This window comes from Neophocaena asiaeorientalis, unplaced genomic scaffold (assembly GCF_003031525.2).
Source record: "Neophocaena asiaeorientalis asiaeorientalis breed wild unplaced genomic scaffold, Neophocaena_asiaeorientalis_V1.1 scaffold206, whole genome shotgun sequence".
In the NCBI taxonomy this organism is placed as follows: Eukaryota; Metazoa; Chordata; class Mammalia; order Artiodactyla; family Phocoenidae; genus Neophocaena; species Neophocaena asiaeorientalis.
In genome coordinates, this window is record NW_020174578.1 from 1,523,057 (window position 1) to 1,537,325 (window position 14,269).

General features: G+C 40.6%; 1 protein-coding gene and 1 pseudogene across 1 annotated transcript in view; one reads left to right on the forward strand and one right to left on the reverse strand.

Annotated features, from left to right (window-relative positions):
* Positions 1 to 1,216: 1,216 nt before the first annotated feature.
* Positions 1,217 to 1,792, forward strand: LOC112408469 (olfactory receptor 2F2-like; annotated as a pseudogene).
* Positions 1,793 to 2,316: 524 nt separating this feature from the next.
* LOC112408470 (taste receptor type 2 member 60) overlaps positions 2,317 to 14,269 on the reverse strand; it is a 31,214-nt gene continuing 19,261 nt past the window's right edge. The window contains 1 exon segment of the mRNA XM_083287574.1: positions 2,317 to 2,336. Coding sequence (XP_083143700.1) covers positions 2,317 to 2,336 — 20 coding nt within the window.

Consider the following 14,269-nt stretch of genomic DNA (forward strand, 5'->3'; position numbering starts at 1 on the left):
AGGAAATATTAAAAAGTTACTAACATACTAATGTCTGGGTTTCACCCTCCTGAGGTTCTGATTTAATTACTCTGGAGTGTGGTCTGGGCTTCTGGAGTTTTCAAAGCACCCCAGGCAATTGTAATGTGTAGCCAATGTGGAAAGCACTGCTCTGGTTTCCACCTTGGGTCCTGTGGGATTTTCATAGGCAAACCCTTTAACATGGAGTTTTTTCCTTCCCTCTCAAACTTTCCCAAATGGACATCCAAAAGGGCTTTCCCAGCAGTCAGACTCTTCTATGTTTCTCTGTGGTCTCTACTTACTCTCATACTAGCCAACAGCACTACCTTCTCCCGACGTGTTGTAAAGACACATGAGATGAACATTGAAATGGGACTAGAGGGTCTTGTTATTAACAGAGAAATACAGACTATAAAATTGCTTAGTACCTTCTTACTAAAAAAAAGACATCTTTATCCTTTGATAGAGGCTAAAGACAAGCAAAGTAAATAGGGAGGTGTTCCAAGGGCAAACATGTCTTTGCTATGACAGAAGGATTTACACATAACAAAGCTCCAAGGGTTTCAGAGGCACTCCCTTACTGACTTCACCAGTGGGCACCGTCAGTTTCCAAACGTCATTGCAAGTAAGTGATGTGTGCATTCATCTTACATTAATCACTTAGTTTAGCACTCAAATAAACGCCAGCATTTCACCAAGGAAATAGCAAAATCACAGAAACTGGGACATAATTATAGTTGGTATAATGTTCTACAATGATGCCTTGATCTTATCATCCTAGGATTAAGCCTGATTAATCAGTACACTGAGAACCAAATGAGGGATTTTTGCTCTGTCACTGACCCAGCCTGGATAATGGGAGAAGCAGGAAAACCACCTGCTCCAGCATGAGTAATAAGGACAAGGCGGGGTTTCAGAATACAAGTCCTACATCTTGGGATCAGATAATAATCCTCAAGACTAGTACTTTAAACTCTTTCTATTCATTCACCCAACAAAATGTTTTTATTGTGAAACATTTGTTAGAAATCTCTGTATAAAAAGAAAAATCAGAAAAGGTCCCTGACTTCAAGAAACTCAGAGTCTACCGGAGGAAAAACACAAGTACTCGCAGTCCTACTTAAAGTCCTTTGTTCAAACCCAGACTGTGAATTCTGATTCTGATTCTGGCCTCTCTAACCCAGCACCTCTGCCTGCAGCCTGACCCACCTGCTCCATGAGGAGGGACAAGCTGACCTGGGTGAGTCTGTCCTCATGGGCCTCTCCAGTGACAGGTAGACGCAGGCTGGGCTCTCTGTCCTGTTTGGGGCCGCCTATCTGCTGACCCTGCTGGGCAACGGACTCATCATCCTCCTGATCAGCTGGACGCCCGCCTCCACCCGTCCATGTACTTCTTCCTCGGCAACCTCTCCATTGTGCGGTTCCCCAGATGCGGGTGCACGTCCTCCTGGAGACGAAGACCATCTCCTTTACTCAATGTGGGGCCCAGCTCTTCCTCTCCCTGGCTCTGGAGGGGACTGAGTTCCCGCTGCTGATAGCAATGGCCTATGACCATTATATGGTGGGTGACCCCCTGCACTACATGGCAGCAGTCAGCCCGAGGCTGATGGTGGTCTCTTGGCTTGCGGGCATGGCTAATTTTGTAGTGGAGATGGCAATCACCATGCACCTGCCCAGCTGTGGGCACCATGCGCTGAATCATGTTGCCTGTGTGGATGTCACACACACTACGGTGTCCTGGTGGACTCTAGTGGAGTTGTGTTGCTGGTGCCTGGAGCTGAATGCTGGGTAGGAATTCAGTTGTAGAAACCGAGAAATACAGAAGAACTCAGAAACAGAAATACAAGGGTTTCCCCTGAGAACAAAGAAGCTTGTACTAAGGGATAAAGTGTTTCTGCAACTGTATACACACAAGTACATGTGTGTGTGAAAGATATACTCTTTGTTTTTGAAGGTATTGACAAATAATGACTTAAGCTCTGGAATCTTCTTTGTAACTCTGCTTTTTTCCACCGAAATTCAAAAGCAGTTTACACCAATCAGAAATGTTAAATATTTGTTGACTGAGTGAACATCAGAATAATTCCCACAACCACTTTCATCATTGTCCTAAATGTCAACTTCACCATCTAGTCAATCAGTCAAATAGCACACTGAATGAACCTCTCTTCTGTGCTCACCCTGACTCCTTTCATCACCACAGTTATCATCATAACTCCCTCCTAGTGCTCAGAGCATCAAGGTGCCCTGGAAAAAATGCAGGACTTGGAAAGAAATATCAATCAGTAAACACATTTGTATCAAGCTCCACTGTGTTCAATACACCATGCCAGGTGCTGCAAGAGACACACCGAGTCTAATATGAGGTCCTTGCCCATAACCCGGGGATTACTTGGAAAGATAAGAGATAAATACCAAAAAAGAAATTGCAACATAATCCAGCAATGGAAAAGTATAATTAGGCAACATCTGGTTAATTGCCAAATATGAGATAGAAATTAAAAGCCCATGGGATTCACAAAATTCCCCCATGAAGGGGAAAAAACTGGGTGGTTTGCAAAGGAATTGAAGGGGAAGGAAAAATTAAAATGGCTACAGAAAATGGTAGAACTTGGATAGATGAGGGAATAGAAAGAGAGAGGTTTATTCTTGGCTCATGGGGGAATGACATAAGCCAGGTGAGGAGACAGAAAATACCAAGGTCTGTCTGGGAAAGAGTGAGCAAACCGGTTTGGTTAGCGCAAAGATTTCATTTTGAGGAGTCCTGCGGAGGAGGTAAGGCTGGAAAGTGGGGATGGTATGCATAGTAGGGCTTTGAAAACAAGGCCATGGAATTTGCATTAGAGGCAATAACAAGTTAGCACAGTTTCTGATGTGGGAAATAGCACATCTAATATATGATGTTCTAGAAGTTATCCTCTTCTTCTCCACCAGGACTGTTAGACTAATTGAGACAAAAATAAATAGGACAAAACTTTTTTCTTCTTTTAGTCCAAAAAACTCTCTATTTCATGCTTCACTAGTGGGAGTAAGTGAATCAACTATTTATAATTCAACTTCCTCTAATTAGGGCAAACTTCATAGACCAGGCAGAGTTTAAGGTAAGGTTGAAAGACCAAGAATTGGGAAGCTAGTGGATATAGACCAGAAGTTATTTAGAATACAGGGAAATGTTAGAAGTAAAAATGAATGATCAGATCTTGAAATTGAGAATTGAACAGAGGGTATAACTATAGATAAAGCACCTTCTATTTTCCTTTTTTTTAATTGAGAAGATAACCATGCCATCTGAGTAACATCTGAAGACCAAGCAAAAATAAGCAGAGCTTACCTGGTGTTTAAGTGTTAGCTCTGATATGAGCCTGTTTTTCTGTCTTATGTCACATCTCGAGCAGCAACACCCTGGTTACATAGGCCCCACCCCTGTCAGGAGGGATTTGGAGTTTGCTTTTCTAATGCAGGTTCACAAAATGAGTCTGAGTCTCACCAAGGCACTAGCCTGGGAAAGCCTTCAAATTTATACTTTTAATGGAGAATAAATAAGTGCATGAAGCCCAGGAGACAAAGCTCAGGGTCCAAGATGGGAACAAGATTAGGAGAGCATTTTACAATCACTTAGAGACAAGGCAGGGAGCAAACAGGTGTGACGCAACATGGATCTGAACACACCTGGGAATTCCCATGACAGAGGTTCCCTGACTGCAGAACCTCCCTGCTCCTCAGGCACAAATCCAATCTCTTCTACCCAGAACAAAATCTCCCCTACAGCATTCTCTGCTTCACACAATCGAGACCAGGAACACCACTGGAGAGCAGGGCTTATTAGCCTGGAGCTCACTGACAGGTTTGGGGTCTATGACCCCTCTGGAATTGTGTGCTAAAGTGGTATCTCATCCAATTTTTATCACTTCCTGAGGAAGTCCTTCTGCTAGTGGCCCTCCCCCACCCCAGCTCTCTGCCTCATCCTCCTGTTACACAGACTCAAAGGCCTCCATGCTTTCCCATCCTCACACTTGTCCCAGTTTGTAACGACATGCTCACTTGTATGACTAGACACTTTATTCCTGACTCCCCACAAGGCTGTAAATTCCATGGCAGTAGAAGCGTTTTCTGTGATACTACTTTATCCCCAGCTCAGGGCGTTGTCTACATGTAAGCACTCAAAAAATATTTGCTAACCGAATACATTCTCAAACAATCTGTGGCCCCCACAAAAGGTTAACACGTCCCGATTTATGTACTGGTTTGTATTAATGTGTTTTTAAATTCTGGAAAATGTGTTTTATAAAACCTTTACTAGACAGCTGTGATATTTGCCACTGATTGATAAGATGGGGGTTTTAGATAAGCTTCCCTGACGGTACAGAACTGGACTTACCATTAAAAAATACTGCCCAAAGAGAGCATGTGGTCCAGTGTCCATCAGTCAAGCTGGTTTCCCACTGATATAATCTGATTTCTCTAATACATTTTCTTAGTTTTTTCATTTCTTTCTTCAATATAACAGCGTAACATAGCAACCTTACAAAATACAATATAGAATTTAGTTTAAAGATAATAGCTACATAATGTTAAGTAACACTCTTATTATTCCTATCATAATTTCACCTTTTCCCCTTTATTTCTTCAAAGGAAAAAACAAAACAAAAAACAACTCCTAGCTTTTTTCACTTCCCTCAGCTGATGTCAAAATGCTACTTAAGTAAATTATTCTCTCAGCCACACCCTCTAGTGAACTTCCAATATCCTTCTTTAGCATCAGACTTCCTTCTCAGTGATTTCTTATCCACAAGTGGTTTTCCTTTATCTCAGTCACACTTAGTATATTTGCCCTGTTTGGCAATTCAAAAAATTGAAAAACACAGGAGTCTGAGAAAGAAAAAGAAAAACTGGTCTTTCCTGTGGCTAGAAAAGTCCTTGCCACACCCTAGTTCCCCTACTCTCTTCATACTGACTCAGATACAGAAAATAATTTGAAAAAATAGATAATATTAACTATGCATTATTATAATACTATTAACAAGTTATGGTGAGTACTACTTATATGTCATGCACATATATTACACATTTCAACCTTTGCCAATTATTCTAAGACAGTTACTATTACCAAATTTAATATACCAGGAAACTAAGGCATAAAGGGTTAACTATACCTAGGAATTCACATCACAAAAAATGCAGAAGATCTATATTTTAAAAAATTAAAACACTACTGAAAGTAATAAAAGAAATCTTGAACAAATGGAAATGCAGACCATATTCTTGAATAGAAGACTCAATATTGTGGATGTGTATGTCTCCTTATGGTAAATTATATGTTGAATAGGATCAACTTTATATAACAAAAAAGAAATTTTTGTTTGAGACCAGACACTATTATTTTAAAAATAATAGCCAAGAAATTTCTGAAAAAGAAGATTAATGAAGAAAGACTAGTGTACTAGTCATCCGAACATCATAAACCTCCAATAGGCAAAACGCCATGGCAGTGGCACATGATTACACCAAGGCAGTGAAACATAATAGAAAGGCCGGAAATAAACCAATATATACAGGAATTGAGTAATGAGAAAAGGTAGCATTTTAAATTAGTGAAGAAAAAGATCAATAAATAGTGTTAGGGAAACAAGCTAATAATCTGGAAAAAAAAGTAAAATTTATCTATACATGATAATTTATATAAAAGTAAATTCCATAGTGGTCAAATATTTTTTAAATGGTAGCATAAAAGTGCTAAAAGAAACCAAAAGGCAGTTTTTTTATGATATCAATGTGAGGAATGCCTTCTGAGACAAAAATCTCAACAGTTACTAAAATTGTTTTGGATAAAAAAACTCTGTGTGGCACAAGCCACTATTATAAAAGTAAGAAGCATAAACAAAAACAAAACAAAACAAAAAAACCACAAAGGGTATGGTGAGGGGCAGGTATAGATGCATAGTCACGGCACGAAGGAGTTCTTTTGTGATGATGGAATGGTTTGTGTCTTGACTGTGGTTACACAAACCTATACATAGGGTTAAACTGCATTGAATTAGGGCTTCCCTGGTGGCGCAGTGGTTGAGAGTCCACCTGCCGATGCAGGGGACACGGGTTCGTGCCCTGGTCCGGGAAGATCCCACATGCCGCGGAGCGGCTGGGCCCGTGAGCCATGGCCGCTGAGCGCCATGGCCGCTGAGCCTGTGCGTCCGGAGCCTGTGCTCCTCAACGGGGGAGGCCCGCATACCACAAAAAATAAAAAAAAGAAAAGAAAAACTCCATTAAAGTTGGGCAAATACACATTTTTCTCACTCTTAGATCTATGTTCCTTATACAGTTTTTACTCATTCATTCATTCACTCAAAAAATACTTATTGAGCACTTATATACACAGGGCACCTGTTGTAGTCAGTGGGGATATAGCAGTGAGCCAAAGAGGAAGGATTCTTGCTTTTATGGAACTTATAATCCAAGGGAACATAACTGATAATAAGCAAACACCTGAACAAGGTACTTTCATACTGTAGTCAGTGCTTTGAAGAAAAAAGAAGAGTAAAATTGCTGAGGAACAGGTGGAGAAAAAAATGTTGCTGCTTTAGACTTGCAGGCTGGGGAAGGCTTTCTCAGGGGATAACGTGGCTTAAGGGGCTGAGCAAGTAGAGCCTTCGTCACGTGTACTTCGGCTGTACTTATAATGCTATTAAACCGTACTTTTATTCATTCCTTTCTCCTTTTTCTTCCAAATTTATTTAGCAAGGGAAACTTCTCCAGCCAGAGATAAAGAACTCCAGCGTGTCATATGACTTACTTTTCACGCTTATCAAACAGGTTGTTCCAAGGTCACTTCAATTCACAAAACAGCCTCAAACCAGAAACTGGACATTTCAGTTCAGCACATTGAAAACTAGGTAACTGCAGCTTCAACTCTTCTGAGATTGGCTGATGCATAGGGAGACTGGAAAAGGAGCAGGAAGGGTCTTATTTGGACTACAACCAAAGTAATCTGGCTTTGCATTTCCCAGGCCTGGCAGACGTTTGATGCTGACTCTCTTCCTCATGGGAACTTTCAGGGCTCTGGAGGTTCCCTAATGAGCCCTCTCTCTGCAGTTCCCTGTGATGGGGCAAAAGCACTTCTATTTTGAGCACTCCCTCAGGACTCCTTCCTCAGTCCCTAGGCATTCACCACCAAACAGTTGCTGCTGGAGTTTCCACACTCCACTGGACAGCCCCGTTAGTCAGATCTCAAGACACCCTCACACACACGCTCTCTCCCTTGTGGCCCACAGCTGGCCCCTAACCCTGCCTCCACAATCCTAATGTAGCCACATTCTCCTGATTCTGCCCCCAAAATTACCCAGTCTGTCTCTCGTTCTCTTAATCCCTCAGGCAGAAGAAAGTCCACAGTGCCTCCCAACAGAAGAAATGACCCTATAAGCTTTGCAAGTGGCTCCATGGAAGCTCTCGATCACCACCAGGTTTGAGGTGAGGGGGAGGCATTCCTAGTCTTCCTTGGCAGAATATGGAATGGGACTCATAATGTAGCTTTTTCTAAGTATTTATTTCTCACAAAATCCTCTCTCTTCTACTGTTTCAACTCTTTTATCAAAGGGTTTCAAGAGTTATGAAAAGTTTATGTCCATTTCCTTTGAACACCTGCATATTGTGAACTGGCAACTCAGTTTGAAATCTCATATTATTAAATCTTTGCACCTGGTAGAAATTTCAACCTTTAACATCTGGTTATTTAAAGGACAAAATCAAGAAAGTCTTGTTGAGGATTTCCCTGGCGGTCCACTGATTAAGACTTTGTCTTCCAACACAGTGGGGTACGGGTTTGATCCCTGGTCAGGGAGCTAAGATCCCACATGCCTCGAGGCCAAAAAACATTTTAAAAAAAGCAATATTGTAACAAATTCACTAAAGACTTTAAAAATGGTCCACATTAAAAAAAAAAGTCTTGTTGGTCATGGTAAGAAATTTGGACATTATCCCAATGTAACTGAAACCATTAGAGGGGTTTAAAGAGAGGAGTAGGATAATCTAATTTATGTTTTCAAACATATCCTCTGTGCTATTATGTAAAGAATGGAATTGAAAGAGGCAGGAGTGGAAGAGAGCAGTCAGAAGCTACTTCATTAAACTGAGTACAAGCAGAGGACTTGTCCTCAAGTGGAAGCGCGGGAGATGGTGAATGGGCATACCATGCTGGCATATTTTGAAGGCAGATCCAATAGAATTTGCTTGATATGAAGATGAGAGAAAGAAATCAAGGACAAATCCTAAATTTTTTATATCAGCAACCGGGAGAATTTTATGGAGCCATTTACTTCCTCAGATGAGGAAGACTGAGAGAAGATGTGGGGAAACTGTTACCTTTACGTTAAGTTTGAGATGCCTGTTAGCGATCTGAGAAGAGATGTGAAGGAGACAATTGAAATATAAGTCTGGATCTCAGTGAAGATTTATGGCTGGAATAACAGGTTTGGGAGTCATCAGCACTTACATGGTATTTAAAGCCATTAAACCAGATGAGATCATGCGGGGAAAGAATGTAGACGGAAACAGTTAAGGTGCTGGGAGTAAGCCTTGCACTCTTCAACTTTTAGGGGTTGAAAGCCAAAGGATCCAGCAGAGGAGATTTTGCTGAAACAAATATTAGGGAGGGATTCCATTCCCTGAGTTCATGTTCAGGGACGAGGGGAGAAGGAAACAAACAAGTAGGAATGATAAACATGCTGAAGAGATTCTAGTTGTCCAGAGTGATCTGAACCCAGGGGTTTTGTGCTATGCTCTCTGGGGACATGCCCTAGGGCAGACATGTTCTAAGTTTGCGAGGCCCTTTGGTTCGGACCCAAGGTTAGCACAGAATGTCAGTGTTGAAATTGGTATCTGTCCTGTGCTTTACCCACTGACTGCATCAGCATAGAAGCCCTACTTATCATTCATCCATTCAAAAAAATCTATTCGGCATGTAGCATGTACTGTCCGTCAGGTGCTAGGCCAAGCACGTAGATACGAAGATTAAGGTAGTCTTGAGAGAGAAAGACACGTAGACATATGATGATGATTTAGCATAATAAATGTTAAAATAATAATTACTACTGCTTACTCAGTTCTGCTAGCATCCTCATGTACTATTCTAAGTGCTTTACAGATATTAATTTTTTGCAACTCATAAAAACTCAATGAATTTCAAAAATGGTGCTGGGGCTTCCCTGGTGGCGCAGTGGTTGAGAGTCCACCTGCCGATGCAGGGGACACGGGTTCGTGCCCCGGTCCGGGAGGATCCCACATGCCACGGAGCAGCTGGGCCCGTGAGCCATGGCCGCTGAGCCTGCGTGTCTGGAGCCTGTGCTCTGCAATGGGAGAGGCCGCAACAGTGAGAGGCCCGCGTACCGCAAAAAAAAAAAAAAAAATGGTGCTGTAACATCTAGGTTCCACATACAAAAGAACAGACTGGACCCCTTCCTCATACCATACTAAAAAATTAACTCAGGGCTTCCCTGGTGGCGCAGTGGTTGAGAGTCTGCCTGCCGATGCAGGGGACACGGATTCGTGCCCCGTTCCGGGAAGATCCCACATGCCGCGGAGCGGCTGGGCCCGTGAGCCATGGCCGCTGAGCCTGCGCGTCCGGAGCCTGTGCTCCGCAACGGGAGAGGCCACAACAGTGAGAGGCCCGCGTACCGAAAAAAAAAAAAAAAAAAAAAAAATTAACTCAAATGTAAGAGTAAAACACTTAGAGGAAAACACAAGAGTAAATCTTCATGATTTTGGTTAGACAAAGCCTTCTTAGACATGACATTGAAAGAGTATAAGTGACTAAAGAAAAAATAGATAAACTGGATTTCATAAAAATCAAAACTTTTGTGCTTCAAAGGACACCATCCACAAAGTAAAAAGAAAACCACATAATGGGAAAAAATATTTGCAAATCATATATCTGATAAGGAGCTTGCATCCCGAATATATGAAGAATACTTCACAGCTCAACAATAAAAAGACAAGTAACCAAATTTTAAAATGCCCACAGGATTAGAATAGACATTCCTCCAAAGATGATATACAAATGGCCAAGATATATAAATGACAAAAAGATGTTCCATATTGTCAGTCATTATTGAAATGCAAATCAAAACCATGATGCTACTTCACATGGTTTCGACTTGTCATAGCAAGTGTTGACAATAGGAAGAAATTGAACCCCTCAAACATTGCTGGTAGGATTACAAAAATGGGGCCGCTGCTTTGAAAAACTGCTTGAGTGCAGCTCCTTAAAATGTAAAACAGGGACTTCCCTGGTGGCGCAGTGGTTAGGAATCCGCCTGCCAATGCGGGGGACATGGGTTTGAGCCCTGGTCCGGGAGGATCCCACATGCCACGGAGCAACTGGGCCCGTGAGCCACAACCACTAAGCCTGAGCTCTAGAGCCCACGAGCCACAACTACTGAGCCCGTGTGCCACAACTGCTGAAGCCTGCGCGCCCTAGAGCCCGTGCTCCACAACAAGAGAGGCCACCGCAATGAGAAGCCCACGCACCACAGTGAAGAGTGGCCCTCGTTCCCCGCAACTAGAGAAAGTCCGCGTGCAGCAACAAAGACCCAATGCAGACAAAAATAAATAAATGTTTAAAAAATGTAAAACATAGTTACCATATGATCCAAAAATTCCATCCCTAGGTATATACCCAAGAAAAATTAAAATACATGTTCACACAGAAACTAGTATATAAATATTCATAGCAGCTTTGTTCACAATAGCCCCAAAATAGAAAAAACCCAAATGTATATCAACTGATGGAGAAGCACAATGGGATATATCCATTAAGTAGAATATTATTTGGCAATAAAAAGAAATGAAGTACTGATGGGTGAATTGTACAGTATCTCAATAAAGTTGTTTTAAAAAACTGATGGACATATCCAAAAGACACAAGAAGCCTGCCTCCAGAGTGTTCCATTGGGAAAATTTCAGCATTGAAATTAAAAATAATGCAGATAAAAGAAATCCAGTGAGATAGGTACTATAGTTACCCTCATTTTACAGATAAGGAAGCACAGGTACATGAGAAGTAACATCTCCTAGTTACAGCTATAGTAAGTGGCAGAGCTAGAATTTCAATTCAGGCAGTCTAACTATGTAGCTTGTATTCTTCACCATTATAGTACCTGGTGTCTGCTCTGAAAGCATTAAAAACTGCATAAAATCGAGTGGGATGTGGAGGGGAAAGGTGAAAAACAGGTGGATCCTGGGGAGGCCTTGCAAAAAGATACAAGGCTTGACTTGAAGTTTGAATTTCACATAGGATTCAGTAAGGCAGCTGAGGATGGAAAAAGGAAGGATGTAGGCTAAGGCTAAAAGATCATGATAGGAAAAAGTACAGGCAGGGAGAGCTAGCTGAAGCCAGTTCAGAACGACAGGAGTTTGAAGAAAGGTTATGTAAATAGGGAAAGAAGGGAGCAGATGTCAAAAGCGATGTCAGAAAGGTAGGCAGGGGCCAGATCACAAAGCTCCTGATATGTCATTATCAGTTTCTTGGACTCTATAGTGAAGTTTACAGGAAACCATTTTTGAAAACTTGATCAAGAAAAGGAAGAAAATTCTGCTTTGGAGCACACTTCTTTGTCTTTGTGACTCCCTACACAAAGTCATGGATGGGACGCTTTGGGTCCAGTTAAGAGGTGGAAAGTGTTTTGTCAGCTCTGTACAGAGTCAGCACTGCTCTGGTACCCTGGAAATTGGTGACTTGGGTGCATTGAGGGACAGCCCCTTTGATATGAATGTTGGCGGTCTCACAAGGGGCCTGAGCCATAGAGGCTCCATGGGCAGCTTCACGGGCATGGGTACCAAACAGAAAGGCAGAACTGAAAAGGAGAAACATGCGAAGCATGCTACGCAGTACTTGTTGCATGGAAACATGAGATACTGACCAATGGAAATTTCACCCCTCTACCCAGAATTGGAGAAACACATTGCAATAGAATAGAGGGCAGGGGGACTGAGGATCAGAAATCAGTGGTGGCGCAGCCACCATTCCAATTTCGGCGATAACAATTAACAACAGTTCATTTTACAATCATGTATTTCTCAAGGCTAGACCTACCAGTTCTACTTATAATTTCCCAGACTATTCCAAGCATCATGGGTCTATCAATTGTAGGAATGATTGTCTCTGTGTTATTCCCCAATATTTAGGTTAAAAAATTACAGATATTTTTGTTATGTGGATGCTTGAATATAATATTGGCACAGGTATATAAATTTTGAAATCTCACCCTCATTTAAATTCTAGTAACATTTGTAGAACACCTGTCATGTTCATCGAGCACCATGCTAAGCATTTAATCTTGATTATCACATTTTATTCTCATAAGAAATGAGATAGGAATTATCATAATCACTTTATATATAATAAAATTTATGCTCAAAATTTATGATGATGAAAAATTTCATGATACTGGATTTAACAAAGATTTCTTTGACATGACACCAAAAGCACAGGCAACAAAAGTAAAAACAGGTAAATTGGACTATAACAAAATTTAAAAACTTCTGTCCATCAAAGGACACAATCAACAAAGTGAAAGGTAACCTACACAATGGGAAAAAATATTTGCAAATCATATATCTTATAAGGGGTTAATTCCAGAATATATTTTTAAAACTCCTGAATTCTCATGGTGATCATTTTGAAATTTAAAGAAATCTCAAATCACTAGGTTGTGCACTAACATCATGTTACAGGTCAATTATACTTCAAAAACAAACAAACAAAAACTCAAACTCATAGAAAAGGAGATCAGATTGGTGGTTACCAGAGGCAGGGGATGACAGGAGGGGCAATTGTATGAAGGCGGTCAAAAGGTACAAATTTCCAGTTATAAGATAAATAAGTACTAGGGACATAACATACAATAAATACGATAAATATGATTAACAATGCTACATTATATATGGAAGTTGTTAAGAGAGAAAATTCTAAGAGTTCTCATCACAAGGAAAATATATATTTTTCTATTTAATTTTGTATCTATATAAGATAATAGATGTTTACTAAACTTATTATGGTCATCATTTAATGATGTATATAAGTCAAATCATTATGTGGTACATCTCAAACTTATACAATGCTGTATATTGATTATATCTCAATAAAACTGGAAGAAAAAATGGACAAGGGCTTGAATAGGTATTTTCCCAAAGATAATATACTAACAGTGGTATATGGCTAACAACCACATGAAAAGATGCTCAACGTCACTTATCATTAGGAAAAGGCAAATCAAAACCACAATGAAATGCCACCTCACACTCACTAGAATGGCTATTAGCCAAAAAACAGAAAATAACAAATATTAATGACAATGGGGAGAAACTGGAACCTATGTGCTCTGCTGGGGGGAGTATAAAATGGTGCAGCCACTGTGGAAAACAGTATGACTGTCCCTTAAAAAATTAAAAATAGAATTACTATATGATCCAGCAATTCCACTTCTGAGCATACACCCAAAAGAATTGAAAGCAGGATCTCAAAAGATTTTTGTACTCCCCTGCTCATAGCAGCATCATTCACAAAAGCTCAGAAGTAGGAATACCCACGCATCAATGGACAGATGAATGGAAAAACAAAATGTTGCATATACATACAATGGAATATTATTCAGCTTTTAAAAGGAAGAAAATTGTGACACATGCCAAACATGAATGAACCTTGAGAACATGCTAAGTGAAATAAGCCAGTCACAAGAAAACAAATACTGTGTTAGGTGTCTAAAGTAATTAAATTCATAAAGACAGAAAGTATCAATAGTATGGTGGTTATCAGGGGCTGAGGGGTGGAGGGGTGTGAAATGAAGATTTGTTGTTTAATTGTTATAGAGTTTCAATTTTGCAGGATGAAAGCGTTTTGGAGATTAGTTGCATGACAATGTGAATATATTTAATACTACTGAACCGTACACTTAAAAATGGTTAAAATGGTAAATTTTATTTACGTATATTTTACCAAAATTAAATTTTTTAAGTAAATTTTTAAATTTTATTTATTTATTTGTTTGGGGTTTTTTTGGCTGTGTTGGGTCTTTGTTGCTGCACATAGGCTTTCTCTAGTTGTGGTGAGCGGGGGCTACTCTTCGCTGAGGTACACGGGCTTCTCATTGTCGTGGCTTCTCTTGTTGCGTAGCATGGCCTCTAGGCATGCAGGCTTCAGCAGTTGTGGCTCACGGGCTTTAGAGTGCAGGCTCAGTAGTTGTGGCGCATAGGCTTAGTTGCTCTGCGGCATGTGGGATCTTCC